This window comes from Anopheles bellator, chromosome 1 (genome assembly GCF_943735745.2).
Source record: "Anopheles bellator chromosome 1, idAnoBellAS_SP24_06.2, whole genome shotgun sequence".
Taxonomy (NCBI): Eukaryota; Metazoa; Arthropoda; class Insecta; order Diptera; family Culicidae; genus Anopheles; species Anopheles bellator.
Window position 1 is genome coordinate 54,134,562 of NC_071285.1, and position 23,128 is coordinate 54,157,689.

At 55.1% G+C, this 23,128-nt stretch overlaps 1 protein-coding gene across 1 annotated transcript in view; it reads right to left on the reverse strand.

Moving 5' to 3' along the window:
• Window positions 1–1,611: 1,611 nt before the first annotated feature.
• Window positions 1,612–23,128, reverse strand: part of LOC131215883 (ecdysone-induced protein 74EF-like) — a 38,527-nt gene continuing 17,010 nt past the window's right edge. Inside the window, exons 2-4 of the mRNA XM_058210278.1 lie at window positions 21,043–21,258; window positions 13,293–13,835; window positions 1,612–2,468 (exon numbers count right to left, since the gene is read on the reverse strand). Coding sequence (XP_058066261.1) covers window positions 1,612–2,468; window positions 13,293–13,835; window positions 21,043–21,258 — 1,616 coding nt within the window. The remainder of the gene's footprint in view (window positions 2,469–13,292; window positions 13,836–21,042; window positions 21,259–23,128) is intronic.

A 23,128-nucleotide genomic window follows, 5' to 3' on the forward strand; every position in this document is an offset into this window, starting at 1 on the left:
TTGCCATAAAAAGGGAAGGACGAAAACAAAACACTACGATCACACTGCTTGCGGTACGTACGATCCACGATTGCGAAGATCCACGAAACATAAAACGACACGCTTACGGCCTAGGTAACACTACCGGGGGAGATGATGTTCGATAGGAGAGTTGGGTGGCAAACGAAAGAATAAAAAATAAAACATTAAAACAAAAACGGTAGGAAGCGAGTGTTTTGCCGCCAGCATTAAAATACACAACATTACTTGGCTAGTGCGTACCATATTGGGAGGGGTGTGCCTTACGAACGAAATTGATACAGTTTTTACACAGTTAGCCCTTTTCGATCCTCGGCTTCGACGACGTCCACCGTCCGACTCTCCGTGGCCGTGTGGACAGCAGAGGACTGCAAGAACTTAAAACACTACTTCATAAAAAGAAAATGTACATCTGTTCGCTCCCGGCTTCGGGCGGCCAGGGCCAGGACTCGCTGGCCCGGGGCCACCGGAGAGTTGGTGGTTTTTTACAATTAAACTAGCATTTAAAACAAACACGTATATATATAAATCTTCACGCGCGGTTTCACGGTTCCGCTCGGTCCGGCGCGCCCAGGCTTAAAACAACTATCTTACAGTGTCTAATTACAGTTGAGAAACATTCTGGAGTCTTAAAACGAGAAACGCGCACGCACACACAGTAAAAACACAGTAAAATACGATCGCTCGCCCGCACACACAAGCACAACGTATAGAGGAAAATGATCTTCAACAAACATGGGGAAAATACTTGTTGGTGGCTTCGTATGTGTGCTTAGCAAGTTGTTCATCCAATTGGCGGCGTGCGGCGTAATATACCTATTGTTTGTTGGGTTTCAACAAGTTTTGATTTGTCCTTCTCGCTGGCCGCTGGCCGCTGCCGAACCTGGCTCTATGTAGTTTACGTTTTGTACTTTAACATTCCGCTCGCACCGCACTCGATTGGTGTCCTTTCCGCGTTGGCTCGGAGCAACAGAACACACAAAAGTCTGACCCTCGGTTGTCAGATGGCCGTTTACCGGTTCAGCTCATCTCGTGCGCGTTCATCTTATGCGAAATAAATTAGGCTCGTGTTAGAAATCGCGGCCCATAAAACAGGCAACCTGGCTGCCACGGGGAAGGGCTGTGAAGCGAACAAACTTAAAACTGCGAACCGCGCGGTGGCAACAAACATGTGATCAAAGTGCCCCTAACCGAGCGTTTAACGGAGAACGGGATAAAAGAACAGGATGTAAAACTAATATAATTAATAAAACTCTATATCGTCACGCTATACATTAACAAAAAAAAAAAAAAAAACTACAGAAAATGGTGGAAAAACTAAACTTGAACATCATGTGAAGCGGCCCGCGTACGGAATAAATATCAAAGTGGTACAACGATCCGACAGCAACCGGAGAAGGCGGCCCGGGCAGATGGGATGCGAGCCCTTGGGTATGTCACAGCAGCAGCAGCACCACCACCCTATTGTGAGCCACTAGTGGTAGTAGTAGGGCGAAGAAGTAGTAGTAGTAGTAGTAGTAGTAGTAGTAGTGGTAGCAGAATTGGAAGGAAACCGGACTAGCGTTGTAAGGGTTTGGGGCCGTTCGGCCAGGTTCAAGCGCCGGTACAGTCGATCTCCACGATGTCCTTCGGCACGTCGACGAACTGATAGACGAGCCGCTGGCCGTCCACCTTCGCCAGGATGCCGCGCTGGTAGTAGTAGCGCAGGGCGCGCCCCATCGTCTCGTAGTTCATGTCCGGTTTGTTCTTGTGCATGCCCCACAGCTTCGAGACCGCCTTCGAGTCGACCAGCTTGAAGACGCCCTTGTCCCGGTTCGTCCACTTGATGAACCGCGGGCAGTACTCGCGGTCCTGCAGCAGCTTCAGCAGGAACTCCCACAGGTACGTGGTGGAGCCCTCGCGCGACTTCCGCTTGACGCCCATCTCCAGTTTCGGCTTTTTCGACTTCTTCAGCTTGCGCGGCGGGAAGCCCAGCTCCAGCATGTACGACAGGTCGTCGGTGCAGCTGGACGACACACTGTGCGGTCCGTGCTGCGGGTGGTGTGGTCCTCCCCCGCCACCCCCACCTCCCAAGCCGAGCCCGTTCGCCATCAGGGCCGCACCGGCAGCAGCGGCGGCCGCGGCCGCCCCATGATGGGCCAGGTGTTGCTGGGCAAGGTGTGGCCCAGCCCCGCTGGCCGGATGATGGAGGCCAACGCCACCCCCACCACCACCACCGCCACCACCGTGATGGCCACCGAGATGCGTGTGCTGGCTACCACCACCACCGGATCCGGAAGCGGACCCTCCGATCGACCCGCGACCCACGATGCCTCCGTTGCCGGTTCCACCGGCGCCACCGGACACGAAGTGGTTGGCGGCTGCTGCGGCCGCCGCTGCGGCCGCAGCCGCCGACGGCGAGTATCCGTTGGCCGAGTTCATCGAGTGCAGGTAGTGGTAGTTGTCGGACACTGGAACCGGAAGAAGAACGAGACAAAGAATTAGTGGAGCTCACGCGAGAGAGAGCGATAAGAGAAAACGAGGGAGAAGGAGAGAGAGCGGCAGCGGCAGTGACATTGAACTTGGCCGTCAGCATGACGACAGTGTTGCAGCGATGGTCTTATCAGCGGTGTTTCTACTTCCCGGTTCCACACGCTCCGAGGCTTAGCGATAGAGCCTCCTTAATCGGGCGACGACATCCGAGAGAGTCCACCCTCTCCCGTGGGGCGTTGTTTGTAAAATAGTTGCCCGAAAGATAGTGGCAAGGGGGGCCATTGCGTACCGATCGGAAAAACCCACCCACCGAAGGATTGCTCCATGAATTCTTCCTGCGCCTGGATGGCCGCTCCAATCAATTAAGTGTAGCAGGTGTCACTTCACGCCTCAGCGTAGTCGGCGGGAAATTTTTGACAGTCTCCGGCACCACCTGGCCAATCAACACTGGGGACACCCCGGCAAGTGGGCGAAAGTTCCGAGATCCCACAGCCGCGAATTCAACGCGAAGCCCACTCGAAACGTTTGAAGTGTTGTTTGCAAACTTGCAACCCTCCCCCTCGAAGGTAGTTCCGCGCTAGAGAGCCCGGTCACGTAGAAGGGGCTGCTGCTCAAGAAGCAACAGGGCTTGAGGGGCAACAGTTTCCCAGCCAGCATTACGATCGCCCGCGTCGCCGCCAACATCTGCGGCGACTCTCCGGCACAGTCCGGCAGCGAAAAACGGGGCGGAAGGATAATTGCAACGCAGCATCGCCCCACGAACACGATCCAATGCGCTGTGTGTTGATGGTTCGGCGCACGGAGCGTCTTAGGTTTCCGAACCCGCCATTGGGGAAGTTGATTGTTTTCTTGGCTTTTGGCTCCCCGTAAGAAACGCGGCAGACGCAAGCGCACCGAGCCAGTAATGGGGCCAAAGCCACCACCGACTACGATGCGAAGAGCCGCGCGGTGTGGAGGTGACCTTCAAATCGGCCGGCCGAAGCAGGAAGATGCACCGTCCGACGGCCGCGAACGATGCACCGCTAAACACACACCTGAGCCCCTCAGGAGCATAAGAATAGAGAGAGAGAGAGAGACAGAGAGTGCCCGGTTCTTGGTTACATTCTTTGTGGTCGCTTCCGCTGATGGCAACAACCACATCATCGCGTTGCGGGCGATCGGAGGGCGATATTATGCTCGGAACGCCAACTATCTCGTTATCTGCTCCGTCTGTCTGTCTGAGGTTGGCTCGAAGGCTCGTGAAAGAGGATTTAAGAAGCAGGTGACCCTCTCTCAGGGTCCCCGTAAGTTACACGGCCGATAGTTTATTCTGCAATACGTTTTTCATCAAGTGTTGAAGTAATCAATTGCAATTGCAGTTAAAATGATTCAAAATCACAGCCTTCGGAACCTTCAGCACCTTGAGCGCCAATCCGAAGGTGGCGAGGGCTCCATCGATTTCCATCTTCGAGAGCTGCAGCTGATTCACATATATTTATTCGAAATCGGCCCCAATCTGGGGCGCCCGCGCGGAAGTACTCCAGTATAGTGGTGGCCCCCTTGCTGCTCACTGTCTGTGTCTGTGTGCGTGCGGCGCCATGTGCACTGCTGCATAGCCGTCGGCGGCGTGCGCGAAAACCGACCCCCAGGCGGCGGCGGCAGAAGAGCGAAGAAAAACTAAACAGCCAGCCAGCGCAAGTGTGTGACCTTCTGCCGTGCGATCACCCCGCCGCGTGCTGTCCGCGTGTGTGCGCGTGCAATGTGCCCATAAACATAAAAATGCATCGCAACACGAAGCGAGAGAGCGAGAGCGAAATCTTATGTTGCCCGAGCCCGAGTTCTAAGCGTTGGTGCAGCGGAAGTGCATCGCGAGTTGGGTGAGTGACTCGACGTCATGAGTTCCCCCCGTCGGTCTCGGTGCAGGACACTATCCACCCACCGGACGGGGGGGGCCGGCAGCGGGGTGTCATCAACCTCCCATCGTTACCCATCCTCGCCAAACGGGGGGAACGAGATTTCTTTTTCGTCCAGCGCAGCACTTTGCTGCGAGGTTCTTCGGAAACGGCGAGGAGCACAGGAGGGTCACGAGGCCAGCAGCTGTTTCCGAGCTTTATGTAAGTGGTGGTGGCGTTCGCCCCCCTTCGAGTGATCGTACCACGCTTCGGTTGTTATGCTAAAAGTCCTCAAATAACATTCCGAAAAGTAGTTATATAAATTTCACACCACCCCGAGAGAAGCTACAATGTTGCCATCCTTGCCGGTGCCGTGTCCGGAGACGTGACCCTCGCCTTTTTACATATTAAATAAGTTTGCATAAATTTTGTTAAATTTTCAGATGCCAAAAGCACCCCTTTTTTTGGAGGCTTTAAGATCGATTTCTTGTTAGATCCCGTGACGTAACGCCCGGTAACGCTCGGTAACGCCGCAAACCGATCTTATTGGATTTTCGATTCTCTCACGTGCCGCGTGAAAGGATGTTCGAAGAGGGAGGAGCCTGCATGCGGTGATCTGGTAGGACCGCCGCGGTATGTGAGAACCGGAAAAGGACCGTCGCGCCAGGAGCACGTGCACTCGCCGATCGTGCGTGCTCCGGAAACGATCGTCGACGTGACACGACGCCCCGGTAACCTTCGTCGTCCTTGGGGGTTCACTGCGAACCGGTTCACTGTAACCGGTTCACAGATTTTTGGGTAATGTCTTAGATTCCTGGCGATCCCAGGAATTCCCGGGGTCTCTCTCCCCCTCTATCTGCCACTCTGCCTCATCGTGGCAGTCTCTTTCAAGCCTCAAAGACGACGACGACGATGGGTTGCTGTGAGCTGAGGGTTGCATAAATCTCGCTCTCGTCCCGGTCCCGTCCGTGGTTGCAACGACCTCTCTGTTTTGCATTATTCACATTTAGTTCACTATTTTAAATTGTTGCCTACGCGTTGTTGGTGTCCCGAACCACAACACGGTCCCGTCACTCGTCGTCCCGTCCCCTCCCCGTGCTTCTTTCAAAACCCCCCACTGCACGGCTAATTTATTGAAGTTCTTTCTTCTGCTCTCCTCTTTCGTTCTCGTTGCCAGAGTGTCCTGCTCTGGCCGTGAGTAAGCGCCAAGTGTCAAAGTGTCTCCGAAGCGGACCAGAAAATGGGGCGAGTGTAACGCGCATGCCAACCCACCCCGTCGGTGGGTGGGTGGGCGGTGCGGGTGGTGATGGTCATCGACACATTGTCTTTGGCTGCACCCGGTGAAGGTCACCGGGCGGTGCAACCGATTGCCGATGCCGGAAGGCGCTCTCGGCGCTTTCGGCGGACGCAAATGACACATAAATGACATATACAATCGCCACGGGATGCTCCCTGGGAAGTTATTGACATTTTCTGTTGGACTTGAACACGGGCTTGTGGCTCCTGCTAGCGACCGCCCCACAACCTTGACCGGCCGGTGCGTTGACATTGAATTATCTAATCAAATTAGGGACCACGGTTTGGCTTCCCGTGAGCCTCGTTCCAAACTGCTTTACGTGAAGTTTTCAAACGCCCGATTCTTCCGTTTCCGGCCAATGCAAACACGCATTTTCCGACCAACGCAGGCCGGCCAACAAGTGGGGCGAATTGGGCGAATTAAACCCAGACAGGCGGCGACGGCCCAGACACTTCCTGCCGCCTTGTGCCAAAACAGACTGCATTTGCATTTGCCGCGATCGCGATCCGAAGTTCGATTATTTTTCGTCACGTTCCGCCCATTACGCGACGGACGGACGGGGCCGTCGGGAATCGATTTTGTTTGCGGCCCGCTCGGTTCGCACCCGATCCATAAGGAAGCCCAAATCAGGTTTGTGCGAGGTGCGCGGACAAGGTACAACATCCCGTGTGTGCCGGTCCTGGAAGAAAACCGCGGTCGCCGGCGAAGGTTTAGCAGGTTGCAAGTCGGGTGTCGGGTTGTTGACGCGCAACCGGAAGTGGCTCATAATGGCGCACGGTGTCACATCCTACACGAAGGAAGTTCGCGCGCGCGTTCTGGACATGCTCTGGGGACACAACACGACGCGACGCGCAAGAATGTTGAGTCGCGAACCGGGTGGACGGTGGAGCAATTAATTCCGGTGGCCGAGGTCCAAAATTTAAGTATCAACCCCCCAAAAAGACACAGAGAGAGAGAGAGAGAGGCGATGAGCGCCGCACGCGCGCCGTTAAAGTGATTCGAATTAGCGTCTCTCGCGGCTTTCATTAGCTGCTGCTTCCCTATCGGGCCCGACCGACCGGCCAAATATTTTTGTCACCAGCATTACACGACCACGACGATGGCGATGATGATGCTGGCCGCGGACATTCTCGAACACGGCTTCGCGCCCGGCATCAATTAGCGGCCCCGCGAGAAGTCGAGGCGTAACTCGTCGCTTCCGTGTTGGCGCAGAGTTCTTCTAATGTGGAACACTCTGGAACATGACTGTGGATTTGTTGAAGGAATTTTAAGAAATGCTCCGGTGTCTGGAGGCCACTTTCATATTATCAAATGCTCGAGTAAAGGACCTCAAGCAGTGATATAGCCAACGACCCGATGACGATGATGTAACTGAGGTGCCATTCGGTCCAGCAAAGCCGTTCTGTAAGGCGCCCAAATCAGTTGACCACACACTTGCTTCCCGGTGTGTACCACGTTTGAGTCACGCCTTTTTTGTCCCTTTTTTGTAGTCCTGCGTATTAGGTATTTCACGCTACCCCCTCGACCCCTCAACTTGCTGCTTCTGGAGAGCCGAACCGGCTTTTTGGCCCCCTTTGGTCTGCGTGTTTTTGAAAACCTTCTTCATGCGTTTTTTCTTTGGGTGCCGAGCTTGCGACACAACTTAGTTTGATTGTTTAATTTGACTCAATTCGCGTTCGCGAGCAGCATAGGAAGAGTGGCACCAATCTTATCACGACGCCGGACGCCGGAGGTTAACGTTCTGCAATTTATGCGGAACTGGCAGAAAGACAAAACTGGCTTAAGACACTCTAGAAATGGGGGACCGCTGGGGGGGTGCTGCAGCTAATTAGCATTAACTATTTCGCGATGCAAACGGAATATGCAATGTGCAGAGCGCCACCCGTAGAGAGCGCCACACGGATGGGTTAAAGAAGGGCCACGAAAGGGCGGAAACTGCAACACATGCAGATCCGGTCGTCGTCCGGTCCGGTCCCGTCTCGCGCCTCTCAAGACCGGAAGAAAGTGTCGTCGATCGGTGTCTCCGGGTCCGATGTCGAAAGTCCTTGGACCCGCGATTTGTATGGGTTCCGTTGCGCTCCGGAGCGTGAAGCATAAATTAAGACCGGGCTCCGAGATTCGGGTCCACTCGAACTCCGGCACACGGACACGTCAGCAGTTGGGTAAGGCCCCTCGAGAGAAGAAATCGAGAGTCGAGACCCACCGTGCGCATATTAAATAACTCGAGGGTTCTAAGCGGCTCGATCGGAAATGCAAAACCCGGGCCGGGCCAAGGAATGTGTGACGCCTGAGTCATAGCGAGACGCAAGGGGGCCGAAGGCCAGCAGACAAGTGTGTGGTCACAAGTGTGCCTCGGTCCTTGGTGGGCTTTCCCGGACTGCGCATTCCTTTCCAGTGCCGATGGTTCACGCTTCACTCGTAGGGCTTCCGATCGGGTCCGGACGCCGGAAGTGAAGCGGAAATCCGCGGCGGCGGACGGCGGAGGGACACCCACGGCCGGCGTCTCGTGCCCGTCGGAGCGATTGCATCAGCGTGTGGTGCGATGCGAGAACCGGTTCCGTGCCGCCAATTCCGTAAGTGGGCCGCCAGCAACAAGCCTCGGATCGGACGTTCCAAGTGATGGCGAGGTTCTCACGTCGTTGCAATCCGTTTCCGGACGGTTTTTACATCAACCCGTGCCAGTTCTGGTGGCGTCCGTTTGAACGACGCCTTCCGGTCTCCTTCACACCGGGAGACGTGGCCTTCGTCGGGTGGCGAAGTTTCTTGCGTGCGAGTTTCGTTGTTGTTGTTGTTGATGATGCGTTGTTTACCCATCCGCCCGCCAGCGCCACGTAACGTCCGCCGTGCGGTTCTACCGAACGAAGCCTCACACACGTCCACACGGGGGGTTGTTGTCGGGTTGTCGCTACTTTCCGTTTACATAAGACCTTACGGTTCTGTTTGCTGTTTGGAGGCGCAGGTACCGGAGCCGGAGTGGACAGTGGCACCGAGCCGCGACCTTCAGCATAGCCGGAACAGGGGCGAATGAGCGAAGCGCGTGTTGTGCGAAGCGAAGCGGAAGTCTTGTGGCCTCCGCCTATTTTTTGGGATACTATTTCGCTTTCTTTCTTCGTCTGTTGAGATTGAGCCTCGGTGCCTGCTGAGGAGGTCTCGGTCGATTCGATTTGATAAATGACGACTGTCAAAAAGCTGTCACTCTCTTGGGGGTGGGTTTATAATCGCGTCGATAGGGGGTGCCAGCTCTCCCGGCAGAGTGTGTCCTGAGTGTGTCCAGAGAGATAGGAGCACATTATCAACGCATGGGGAGGGGTCTATAAATAGCAGCGTTTGATAGTAGCATAAAACTGCGACTGAGACTCGAAGGTGCACTTGGGTAGGTTCCATCGATCGAACTGCAATGCCTCGTTTTCATTAATTTAATTAAAAGAAAAGGACCAGAATATGCATTCCTCGACGATCGGCAAGTTTGGCCGGCTTTTTCAGGATCATTCTTTTAGGGTACTCCAAGGATCACAATCGGTTTCAGTAGAGTACCCCTAAGACTTCCAATCGATCTTCCAACGGGAACTTTCATGAAAATATTGTTCCTCATTAGCTGCTACTTTCTACCATCTTTGAGGAAGTTTCCGGATTCCATGTTGATAAAACTTCTCATGTTTAGAACTCAGCCGTGTGGATAGAACTCCTCATAAATGTCTGAAGCGTTATCCATCAATAGTTTCATTAGCTTTTAAAAGCTCATTGTATACTACACCTTTCATATCCCACCATATACATAACCTTTGCACAGTGAATATATCGCTTTGGTTGCGATGAACCTATTTCACCAGGCTGTACTCAGGTCTCAAGTGTGTCTCGTATTTACGAAAAGTGCAACGGAACAATAGCAACACCACAGTGCCAGAGGGAACCGAACCGGAGCCGCCTATGGCCACCTGAAAACGGCTGAAAATAAAACGGAAGTGTCGTTGCTTATCTCAATCGGCCAGACAGCGGACACTGGCTGCCAAACTGTCTCCCGGCCGTTGGATCGGTGCTATCCGATTTTGGCACACAGCTCCAAGCGGCAGATTGCACAACTGAGGCACGGGGCATGGGGCAAATGCAAATTTCGGGACCTCCATTTGTGGGAGCGCAGAAGACGCAAAACGCCGGGCCGTTTACATTAATTCCCCCCCGAACACCGACGGTTAACTGTCATCGCCGCCGGCTATTTATTGTTATGGTGGCCACAATTAGCCAAAACGGCCCAAATCGTCTGCCCCGGTTCGAAGCCAGCACAGAGAAAAAAAAAAGCGTGGAGGTTGCCGAAGCAATAACACCGATTTGTTGAACACTCCAAAACAGACACACCGAGATCCTGGCAGCCGGACAGCGGAAACACGCTTCTTCTTCGGCGCCGCCATCGTTTTTCGGGATGCATTTTTTGCACATCTGTGATGCGGGTGTGACAATGATTTCGGGGCCGCTCGCCGGGGAGTGATTAATGTTTTGTTTACAGCTCGGGCGACAGCGGGAGCGGGTTCAACGACCGATCACCGCAGACGATCGTTTCCGCGCGCAGCGCAGCGCAGCGTTATGCACGCAATGGCGCAAATAATGCAACATTCGCCCGCGGTTTGACGTGTCACGCGGCCGAGCAAACTAAATATAGTCCACATCCTGCCCTCAGGATGGCTGCCTCAGCAGTGGTGGGAATGATGATCGCCGCGTTCGCCGCTCGTCGCCAATTTAAAAACGCGTTCTATTATCGGCCAGATGACGACCGGATACCGACCGGCGGGCCGTGCCGCCGTGGCCGGGTGTATTTTCGGGAATGTGCAACGCATTTCCGTTCCGTTTGGGAAGGCAACAAAAACCATTCCCGATTTTCGCAGTCGCTCACCACACTGACGGATGGCATTTTTGGCGGTGACATATGGCGTCGCTGCAGTCGCAACCCCGATTTGGGGGTTGATAATTTTAGCAGCGCCCGTTATGCACGCCGCGACCGGATGGCCGCCGTTTGGGGTGATCATGTTTCCTTCTGTTCGCGAAAACACAGTGCGGGGCGAACAGTGGAAGGAACCGATCCGGTTGGCCGCTGCTCCTGTGAAAAGCGGCGCAGCAGCCACTTCTTACGCAAAACACGTCCGAACGCCAGAAAACAAACAGTGATCCCCGTTTCGGTGTGTTCGGCGGAGATGCGAAAGACACCTCAATGGACCTCAAACAGCAGCAGCCGTAGCCGTGGAGCGCCCCCCAAAGCAATCGAAACCGGGTCCGCTGGGGCCGATCGGGCAAATGTTCATCCACCTCAAGGCAAATATTTATCCAGACATTTTTCTTCCTCTTCCTTGTTTGCCTGCCTGCTTGCGTTTGCGGTCGGTTGTTGTACCCACCACCCAACACCACAGTCCGAAATTCGGTTGTTTGAGTGCTCGCGCTGAGTTCCGCACTCTTCCAAGTGGGGTGGCAGCAATCGAAGCCCCGCTCCCTCCGGCGGCGCGTACCTCGGTGACCGCAGTCGGCGTCCTTGAGCGGCACGTTTGGAGACCGCCGCCACCCCGGTCGTCATCGGGGGGCCGCGTTGGTTCGATAAGAGGGTGTTGCGAATTTTTGTTACATTTCCGCGGCCCGACCCGACTCAAGGCCACACGGCACGACACGGGGCACTGTGTTACCAACCGAGTGCCGGGTTGCCGTCGGCGGAAGTTTAGTGCCCTTTGCCTGCGGAGACATTTTGAGGACCTCCCTGTTTGAGAAGGAGCTACGGAACACGTGGCAAGATGTTGCACCAGTCGCGCGGGCGCGTTGGATGCAATTAAACATTCATTGCTATCTCGCCGAGCGCTGCTCTCGTGAGCGAACGAGGTGGCCAAATCTGCCAAATATTTCACGACCTACGGCCGCCGGTGGCTGGCCGCCGGTGCAAGATGTAGATTATTAATGGCTCCTAATGGGCCATCCACAAAGCTCGTACATTCTTTGTCAGAGCGAGAGTGCGAGTGGGCCAAAAATATGCGCCCGCGCGGCAACATACAATCGAACACCGTGAGCATCTTTGGGGTGGATTAAATTATGAACTAGAACTTGAAGGGTCCTGGTGTCTAGGTTTTCTTGAACCGGCCGAAAAGTAGCGCAGAAATGCATATTTCAGCTCAATACCTTTGCCACACGCTCCTTCTTAAGTAAAGCCTCAGACAAACGGAACTCTTGTAGTTCTTGTACAGATCCATCTACTGTTTGGATTTATTTCTACCGAATACTTGACGTTAAACTTCATTCTGGAAATTGTAAACCTTTAGTTGAAACTTTGACATTTAATAAATGGGATGCTATTAGCTTGCAGAGAGTTGGGAAATATTAAAAACTTCTTTCCTTAGTGAGTGAGTCTTCGATTCGAACTATACGAAATTTTAAAAACTCATTTCCACCTGATTATGTTAATGAGCAAAATTGTCGTATTTGGGGCTCCGCAAACCTCGCACGTCGTTCAAGAGAAGCCAATGCACTCACAACGAGCGACTGTTTGGTGAGGGTTTGGGTCTGGCGGCCCATCATCGGCCCAGTTTTCTTCGAAAACGAAAAAGGAGCCGCCATAATCGTCGAAAAAAGGTGGCTGATAGGTTCTTCGGCGAAATTAAAGTTGCAAACTTGGACGACATATGGTCTCAACAGGACGGACGTTACGGACTAACTGACTTATTGGTCAAGGGAATATGAAAAATCGAATCATTGCCGTAACCGGACCGGCTGTCAGGCACCAACTTCAAACACCGGAAAGAACTGCCGGCACCAGGTACGCCGGCCAAGTTTTCAATTTTTGGCAAACTCGCGAACTTGCACGCGCCCCACACGTCAATCAGGAAGTGCTGCGAGTAACAATGGCCCCCCCTGATAAGAGGCCTGGCTTTCGGGTGCGATTGTTTGTAGAACCCAAAAATAGCAAAAAAAAAAAGAAAAACAACAAGAATTGGCGAACATGGTCTCCGCCGCAGCTCCTTATCGCTTATCGCGCCCGTTTTGCCGCAGCAAACCCACCCCTTATCGGTTCACTCTCGCTCTCGCCGTGTACTGCATTTGCGATGCGCGCGCTGCAATTGCAAGTTGGCCACCGTTTGCCTCTCAAAAAAGGAGCTTCAACCAGGGCCCTGGTCTGGGGTGGGTCAAAGGGCCAAAACTGAGCGCCACAAACACGCGCTTTCGGTGGCTGCGGCGGCGGTTCGGAAGCCAAAAAGCAGGTGAAAATGCTCGACGTTGCAGCATCGGGGCAACGTGTGCGCTTCGGACAGCGATAAGGGCGCCTCCGTAAGCCCGGCGAAGGTCGTGAATGCGATTGCATTCGATGCGCGAAACCGCCACGCGCGTATCGGCCCGGGGCGATAAGGAACGGACCTCAGGAGGTCCCCCGACGACGCGTCTCTCTCTGCCCTCCGGTAAGAGATTGTTGACTTTTATGAGCGGTCCGCGGTTTTATGGTCCGCGGATTTGGCTTCCGCGTGGTCCACGTGGTGTCCGGAAGATCTTGATCTGGAAATCCCGCGGTGAATCAGTAACCCATCGAGTGGCGCTATCGGGTCGCCGATATCACGGCGATTTATTGCAAGGGTTGCAAGGGTCAACGGCTAACGGCAAAGGTCTACAGGACTTACGTGGGACGTTGCGCTGGTTCCAGATGTTGCGCAGCGGCGGCGAGCTGTGGTGGTAGAAGTTGGGCCGCAGGAACGTGCCGGACGACTGCAGGTGGGCGGCCTGTTGCTGCAGGTGCTGCTGGGTGGCGGCCGCGGCCACCGCGGCTGCCGCGACCTGCGAGAGAGCTGACGAGGACGAAAGTGACGAACCGGCGGCCGGCGACCCGACCGAGGGACCCCCGTTCGGGTGACCCACGCCATGTTGCGGATGCTGCTGTGGGTGCTGCTGTTGCTGATGTTGCTGAGCAGGCTGCTGCTGCTGATGCTGTTGTTGCTGCTGCTGCTGGTGATGTGGTTGCTGTGGATGCTGCTGTTGCTGGTGGTGTTGCTGGTGTTGCGGATGCTGCGGTGCCTGTCCGCCGCTGGTGGCAGTAGCAGCCCCGGTACTGCTGGTCGGAATGCCCAGCCGAGCCTTCAGCTCGTCACTGCACGCCGGCTGTCCGCCACTGCTCGAGCTGTCCACATCCGACACACCGCTGTCCGCAGGGCTGGGAGGTAGCGAACCTTCGCGGCGTGGGGGGAAAGAAAAGAACAGAACAAAGACATCCAATTAAATTCTTCTCCATCTGCGCGGGGCTAGAAACGGAACAGAAACAGGACTTCACGGGCTGGCGTAATCGCGGGAACCCGAAAAACCCGCGTAATCCTCCTACCCAAGAAAGAAAGGTCTCAGCGAAGCGTGTCTATCGAAAAGAGTCTCCACATGACTCCCGGCAACGTCTGCGTGGCTCAGCGTGCAGTTTCCGCCGGTTAAGCTTCACCGTTCGGTGGGCAAAAAAATGGAATTGTCCTTGTTTTGTTCACCCGTCGAGCCACGACCGGATTCCTGCAGGCCAGGGGACCCTCTAATCCGTACGGAAAGGCCATACGGAAAAAAGGGGTCCCCGTGAGAAGTCGGGATCGGTGCAGGTGAGATATCAATTTTATAACAAATCGAGCCGAGCAAAAGAATGAAGGAACCCGGGACCCAGGAAGATCGGCTAAGGATACCGGCGTGACAGGAGAGAGGGTGCAAAAATGTGGCCGATCCTGCACGACCCTCTCTCGCAAGGATCAACACAGGACAATAGTAATAGCGAAGGACCCTCGGGCGGGCGGCGGACGGGGCGGGTGGCTCTCGATCGGCCGATCGTACTTGCCGCAATTCAAGAAACCGTTCACGCCGCCGTTTCCTTCGCATTTCGGGTTTCTCCGGGAGGCTTTCGGCGGAAAGCGGGTCAAAAAAGCGAATGTTTCATTCAGCAACTCCGACTCCGACGATCCCACGGGATTCAAAATAATCAACACACACGGAGACGGTCTCGGAGGGGTCTCGCAGCGTCACGGACCGGTGGCTTTGGCATTTGCAATAATATTTATTTTTTGCGACTCCTTCCCGGCGGCCGGCGACTGGCGATGATGATCGTGGGATCGATTGGCCTGCCCCGTCGGTCGCTACCGGTGGTGCTACCGAATCCTTTGCCCACGGCCCGTTTCACATACGCACATTATTCGCCTGATTAGACGTCCTTCGGCGTCCTTCGTCATCGGAATTGCGCTGAGCAATCCGATGGGACGGGGACAGAGAGAGAGAGAGAGTTTATTCTTCACAGGCACAGGCCGGTCCTTTCGTCCTTCGGGTCCGCAATCATCATCATCATTAATTATAATTTCATGTTCACTTGTGAAGGACCCGGGTCCTTCTTCCGAAAACCCTTTCGAGCCCGGGAGACCCGGAGCCGGCGGAACACCGGCAGCCCACACACGGTCGGTCTCCGGTCTCCGAGCAACATAATCAATTCCACCCTCACGCGGCCACATGGCCCAGGCCGTCGAGCCGGGTTCCGACAAAAATCATAAGAAATCACAGAACTCAAAAGTTCACCGGGGGTGCACGTACTTGCCAGCTTGAGGAACGCTTGACGGTGGGAGCAGTGCAGCTTCTCCATCGTGCGCAGATGGAAAATGTTCTCCAGGAAACCGGCGTCATCGTCGAGCGGGTAGCCGGGCGGGCCGGTGGCCGCGGCCGTCACGAACGGGAACGTCGCGGTTGGCCCGCACACTTGGTGACCGCGGGAGCAGATCGACGGGGACGAACGATTCGGATAGGTTACGGTTAGGAACTCGCGCGGTGCGCTTTCGATTCGCAAATGCGGAAAAAACGGTGCGGATTGATTTGAAAACACAAACGCGAAAAAGTGGAAGAAAAAGGTGCAAAAAGTGGCATCGAAAAGCGGAAAAGCGAATAGAGTAAAAAACGAGAGTAACGTTTTTTTGGGAGAAGGTAAAAAACATTTAAATATTAAAATGAATGCAAAAACTCGGAAGAGAAAGAGAGAGAGAAAAAGGAAACAATACACATACACAGAGAGAGAACAACAACAACGGTAGCCGAACCGGGATTAGCGCGGACGGGAAAAGAGAAACACACATCTAATGGACTGCCCGGTGTCGGGGTTGTTCCCGGTGCGGCTCCCGGAGCGCGGAAACCCCCGGACCGGATTAATTGATGGAAGGCGCCACACGACACGGTGCCGGGGCCCGGTTGTCGGTCGACCTCAATAAACAACTTCCGGTTTCCCGGCCAAGCTTGACCAGCAAAACCCAGGCGGGAAAAGGGTCAAATCGCGCCCGGCCATCGACTTCTCCCGGAAAGCGTCTTAAGGGACGCACAGAGAGAGAGAGAGAGAGAGGCACCCTTTGAAGCAACAGCGGCCTCGGTGTCGTTTTTGTGTCACTTCTGTGTCAACGACGCGCAGCCAATTGGCTCGGGCTCGTTAGTTTGATCGCCAGGAGCCAGGAACGAAGCCGGAAGGAAGCCTTGTCGGTCGACGCGCAAGGCCGTTCCTCTCTTCCTCGTTGCGCTCGAGTTGATTGAGCCGCGTAGCTAATCGCCAACAGCGTTTGATGGACTGGACCTCGTCGGGACCTGGACCTGGTCTAGAGTTCTCACACACAGCCGCCGGTGGCAGCATCCCTGGTCTGTTTACACACTTTGCACGGCTGGATGCTTAAGGAGTCCGGCGAAAAGGACGAGACAAGAAGGAAGTAGAAATGGTCGTCCTTGAAGCCCGGAGAGGAGAGCCCGAGAAACCGGATACCCTCGCGGGTGCTCGCGCGCGCGCGCGGCGGCGGACCAGGAAAAAAAGGGTGCAACGGTCAGTTGCCGTTGCCGGTGATCCGTTTGTTGTTCTTCCTTAAAAGACGCTTCCTCGGAGGCCCGGGACCGAAGACGCGCTCTCTGTCAATAAAATGCCACCATCGACCGTGTAGGACCTCCGCGTGCGGCGAATGATTTATTTATTTAGCCGTTTCGTCCCTGTTCGTCGCCTCAGTCAGATCCGTTTCCGCCATTTCGAAACCGGCTGTTCCGGTCCCAATTTTATGTTCGTTTTTTTTTGTGGGGCCACCGACGCCGCCGTGGGAATGGCCGGCGCACCGGACGATGCTGACAGGACACGCGCCACCCTGGGCCCGGACGCCACGATGGAGCACGATGCGAATGTGTCATCGTAATTTATTGCTTTTCGCTTGATTCGGTCACGTTCCGGTGCCGAGACGCCACGGCGCGTCCTTTCCGAGACGTCACACCCAAGGCCACACGAATCAGGCTCACAATGCCCATCGCCCAATGTCATCTTGGTCCGAGTCTTGGGGTGCCAAAAAGGAGTGGCGCAAAGGATTCGGGATCATCCTGCTGCGGTGCGCGCCCTGTCTCTCTTTGCCGCGGGGAAGGACAATGTTTCATTTCCGGTTTCTCGATGGCACAGGAGCCCAGCGCGGTCCGCGCGTTTTGGGTAATTGATTCATCTGTCATTTGACCGGCGCGCGCGGCAATCCGGCTCTGCTCGAAACGAACCCCGCCAGGGATAGGGTTCCGGCCGCGGAAAACTTGACCAATTAAGCGACGCAGTGGCCGCGGTGACAACTTCTATTTTTATATTCCGGGGTTGGTTTCGTGGGAACTGAGAATTCTTTCTTTTGGGCGTCGAAAAGAAAGTCAACTGGTGTGAGGCTGTGGGAAGGTGTTGAGCGGAATTGGACCTTACACGGCCTAACTCCTTTTCGCTTAAACGGCGCTCTCTGTGATTGATCATTCGTCCGAGTTGGGTTCGGAATTCGGGCCAGGAATTCAATCACATCCATAATGGATCGTGGTGCTTTGTTGGTGTGCCAGGATCGTGCGCTTTTTGATCTCCGCTCGCTCTCTCTGTCTCTTGCGCACGCGCCATCGTTTCATCTTTAATTAAAATATGTATCCGGAACACTGGCTCTGGCGGAACACCGGCCCCGGGACGACCGGAAGGTTCGGCGCAAGTTTCGGTTCCTTCCTTGTTTTTAATTTTTTGCACGCCGAGTGCCGCCTCGATGATACGTCTGAAGTGCGTCTTTCATGAATAACTGATCAGGAGCCGGTAAACGGCCGAGAGTCCGAACGAACCGGAAGAAGCGCAACGGCGCGGATCACCCGGCCGCCAGGGTGTCACCTCGCGCGAGACGACACAAATCATAAAACAAAAACCCTCAAAGGCCCCCGGATGGCCGGCAAATAACCTGATTTCCGGGGTACGCTTCAGTGCCGGTGTTCCGGAGAATGTGTCTCGACCGGGCTCCGGAAGCGAAGCCGGAACACCGGCTCGGTCTCATGACTCATGCATGGCTCCGACTCCGGTGGACCCCGGGAACTTCATCAACTTCAAACGCCCGTGCGACGGACCGTTATGCTAAATTCCGACGAAATGCGAGAGCCGGCCGGCTCTTAAAAATGTAACCTTCCCGTCGCTCGCGATCCCGTAACGATCCCCGTCCTCTGTTGGGGTTTTATTTAAATTTTCGTCCTTTGTGACGTGATGAAGGACTGCACCGGGCGTTGGGCGATCGACAGACGAAGGACAGGCGGAAGGTTCGGATCACACCTGAGCGACCGACAAGGATCAATCGAACGGTTCTCGTCGCATCTGCCGCATCCTTTCGTCGGTAGCCGAGGCACAAAAGGATGCATTAGCTGCACTCCGAGAGAGGCGTCGAGTCGATTGCGTTGCATTCATTCAACGCAGCAAAACAGAAGCGACGGCCCGGGCCGGCCTAATCAGGCACCGAGTCCTTTCAAACGCGTCCCAAAGCCCTCGACATTGCCAAAGTAGCCCGCCATTGTTTACCCGTTCCCGAGGCCCCAGGGATTTTTGCGGACAGCGAAGGAACAATACACACCAAACACCAAAAGGAAGGTGCCGAAAAGGATGCTGGACCGGAGAAAGGATTAACGCATCCAACGCTTCTCCGATTTCGGGGTTTCGGGTCCTTGTTGCGCACGTGTTGCGATTGAGTCACCGCGTGTGTGTGCCAGGACACGGGCGTTGGCGTGCGACCGCCGGTTGATTGGGGAGGTCCTTTCGGTAACATTAGACACGGCGGGCGATTCGGCACGCACTGCTGCAGCAGCTGCCGCTCGGGCACTCGGGTTGTGCAAAAATCCTTTTCGGCGTTTGCATTGCATTAGGTTGCATCCGACGTAAGCAAATGTGGCCGCCCGCACAGCTGGGTCCGCGGTCACAGGACGAGCTGGACATCTGTTCGCCCTGCTCGGTTTTGGGAAAGCCGATAATTGTGGCGATTGAAAGCCGGATTCAACCCCTTTTCCCGAGACCCTTTCGGGGACAATCGATTGGTCGGTCGGATGCAGGCGATGACTCAATAGATTGTAATAAGCCCTGTCGGGGGTGCTTGAGAGCGGAGCGGTCGGTTGGTCGCCCGTTCGCGCAAAGCAAACATTGCGATGGGCCGAAAATGGTGCGGCCAAAGCGAAAGGTCCTTTCAGCAGCTGCCACGTCAGAATGAAGGGTAGTCGCGGTTGATGAGCATTAGGTCGGTCGATCCTCGCGCGATCGACGCTGGTGAAGATAATGGCGTCTTCGGTATGGCTCGGGATTATCTCGGAAGGGACTCTAGTTTCGTCCTGTTTTTTTTCTTTCTATGTTACCTTCCAGTCCAGTCCAGTCCATCAGCTCCCGGCGACTCCCGTCGGCAAGATTTACGCGCTTTATTTCCTCATATAAAAATAAATAAATGCAAACCGACCGCATCGCGCGATATCGCGTCGCGCCATCAACATTTTAACGAGCCCGCGGTTCCAGGACCCTCGCTCTCTTTCTCTTTCTGGGGAAGCGATTTAGAATTTCTTCAGGTCCGGCGACTCGCGTTCTCTTTCTTTGACTTCTCCGCCCGGGATCCGGTCCTTCGGCGAACAAGAGAGAGAGTGCTTCCGGTTTGGTCACTCTCGTCTTTTTATGATCCCCGTGCGCGCAAGGACGGGAACGCCGCCGGGGGACGACCCCCGGTGAATGTCCTTTTACACGGCCACCGGTTTCGATTTCATGCGTCACTCTCTCTCGCTCTCTCCGTCGCCTTTCGGAAGGACTCTAAAATCCCTTCCGACCGGTTGCTAAAAAGGTCGCGCACGGCGTCTAATGCTTTCCGCACCCAATACGCACAAACACACAAGGAGCCGAGCGGACTCGCTGGCCATTAAATAACGCGAGCGATGGAACTCCGGAAGGGCGCGGTCGCGCAGGGAATAGTTTGATGGACCAGCGGCACACAACCGGAGAAGGGAAGCGAAATCATAATTACAACTCGTCATGTGTAATAATTCCCTCGTAATCAACATACAGCGCTCCGTGCCGTGCCGTGCCGCGCGGGATTGATGGACGAAAGGGGTCCTTCTGCTGGAGGATCCGCGACAACCGTCTAATGGGCCCGCGTCTCGCGCGAAAGAAATGGAACACGATACACGCAACCGAAACCCGGTTCCGCGAAGCGAAGATGACCAAGAAACCCGTTGACAGGCCCAGGAAAGGGATGCTCTCGCAACCTCGGACCCGGGTGTCCTTCCCGTCTTCCCGGTTCGCCCTCCGGCCGTTGTTTGGAGGTAAAATTGCGTGAAACTTGACGGCGGCGAACGGCAACCGCAACCGGAAAGCCAAAGGACACTGCCAGGCGCGCGAAAGGGGGCCGACAGTCCCTTCGGCCACGTCCTGAAGGGTGCTGCCACGGCCAAGCAAGGTGCCTGGAGATGGCCGGAAAATTAGAATACTTCGTCCGGGCCGATTGCCGATGCCCTCCATCCGTCAATCCGTGTGGTTGTAGGTTTTCGAAGGCGACCGAGGCGACGTGAAAGAAAATGTTATAAAGTCATAAATCTTCATCAGCCACTGTTCACCAGAACGCACAACGCAGTTAATTATTCATAGTCTTAAGAGAGCCGGGCCGTCTTCCTATCGACTGCTTGGTAGGATAATAAAACGGTCCCGCACTGAGAGTGAAGTAATTGATAATCAAAGAGCGGACATAATTGAAATGTTGGAACAAGATACTGAATGCATGCGTGTCACGTGTCGAACGGTACCGAAAGCGCAATGTGTGCACGTGAGTTGAGTGAGTCTCAAAGGTGATGCGTTCGTGTCAAGCAACTTTAGATTGAAAAACGGGAACAAAAAGATGTTCGGAATGAGAAGATGATTCCGAAACGGAACGGTTCGAGTTCCGCTTCGTATCGATAGTGACCCCGGCACGAAGCTGCAAGTTCACGATCGAATTTCGTGATCTTCTCCGACAAACTTGCAGCTTAGCCCGCGCGGTGGAACACTTACACTGGCGAAGTGAGCGAATGAAAAAGTCGTGAGAAGAGAAACGAATTCCGAAAAAAAAGGATGCCAGCCTGGGGCTCACTAACCTGTGCTGGACGTGCTGTAGCCGCGGTGGTACGGACCCTGAGGTAAGTGCGTACCGCTGAGCAGCCCGTGCAGCAGGGGCCTGTGCTGCTGGGACGGCTGTAACGTGCTGGCCAGCAGGCTGGCCGTCTGCTGCGACTGACCCGCGCCCGCCAGGGACGCGCGCTGCTGGGGCGGTGGGCTGGGCGATTGCGGCAAGAGCGGTATTTCGGTGTCCACTGTGGAAAAGGAAAGGAAAACAAACACGATCCGTTAGTTCGTTCAATTCTGCCACCGATGGCCGAAGTTCGAGCACGAAACTCTAAAGTCACTAAAAAGCGGCCGAACCTCGCCTCACGTTCGTCGGAATGATGGCCCACTCGGGACCGGATAATGTAAACAGAATGGCGAGAGAGAGAGAACCTGGAATGTGGCACGGCGCGCTTCGTGACTTCGTGGGCCATAAATGACGGACGGACGGAAAAGCTCAAGGACTCACACACCGCGGCGAGAGGTAGACATCTCACGTGCGAGATACGTGGTCCCTTATCACGTGGCAGGGTGCGCCGTCATCGTCATCTGGGCGTACAGTTCTATAGTCAGACGGAAGACGCTTTTATCTAAATGCTGTTCTCTTTTAGCTGGATCTTAAGTTAGTTGAAAATTGCCCAATGGAAATTCTCCCGCAGAAGGCTCAACAAATAAGCTTCCGGAAATGGATAAAGAGCTCGATCGTCAGCGAGTCGCCGAGTCGTTTTCGATCAACGCAACACTAAGGCTCCCATCGTCCCGCTTACGTAAGAAGGAAAATGAACAAAAACGAGCGAGAGCGAGAGCGAAAGAGAACGAATGAGACCGAACCGTTGCCGGTGCCAAAATGGATGCTAATCAACGCAGCTTGCCATCACCGGTCAGGCGGACACCGTTTTCCGGGGCCCAGTTCCGGGTCGATAAATGGCCAGCCGGGCGAGCGGCCTCCTTTAAGCGTTTGATTGAAATTAATTTGGACCCACTTACGGGCGCCATTGCTCGTCCTGCCGGGCAGGCCGGTCTGCTATCGATCCTTCCGGGTTCACTCAGTGGCACTCGCTCTCAGTCGCACTGCGCAACAGATGGTCGCGAAGAGGCTCGGAGGCCTTTGCGTGTGCCAACGCAACAGCCGGGATCACCGAACCGGATATTGATTTTTCCCTGGCCACTGCCACTCACAGCTACCGCGCCGCATCGATTTCGAGGGCAGGCGGGGCGGCCTTGAAGGAGGTACCAGCCGGAACCAGGCGCTGCACTGCGTGTCCTGCGGATGGTTGTTTAATCGTTAGCCGCCAGGACGCCGGACGAGCTTTTCGGCGGCCGATAAATTGCCTCGGAAAACTGTGCCTCGTTATCACCCAATTTGTCACCGGGGGAAGGGGAGGGAGGGTGTTTCGTCCCGGAAGTCGGGTGGTTGGATGGGCGTTCTCACGCGCCCCACCTGAGTGACCCCGAGTGGAAAGGAAAACGCCTGGCCCCACCTGGGGAGCTAGGATTTTTCCACCCGAGCCGAGCCACTCACGAGTGGCCACTACACTTCCGGAAAAGCCCCCCACAAACACGCCCGGTCACTCTTTCTCTCCCACTCACTCTCGGCCGTGGGCCACTCGTGGAGAGTGAAAGTGCGGCTGGCGATCGAACTTTCGCCGTTTTGCGCCGTTGGAAAGCCGAGGGTCGTTGCCGGCAACAGCTGAGCACCTCGCGCGAACCGCGGGCGCCACGATCGATGTGTGTGTCTCGGCCTCGTCCTCGCTGATTTACATAAAACCGTAAACATACCAACACCGCTCCATGTCCTTTCGGCACGGATCAATACGGCTAGACGGTTGAATGTATGCAGCGTGGCGAGCCTATGCGTGTGCGTGCGCCACAACGCAGGACGAGGCCGCTCGTCGAGGATGTCGAAGTGACCGAACTCTCCTGATAACGATTTGTTTTGACTCCGGAGGAGGCTCTCCAAAAAAGGGTGTGTTTTCGCCCGCTCCCAGAGAGTCGGTGGTCGACTTCCGGCGTGTGCGAATCGGCACTGTAAGCCTCTCCGGTGTAAACACCATCATCATCATCACACAGGCAGCAGGG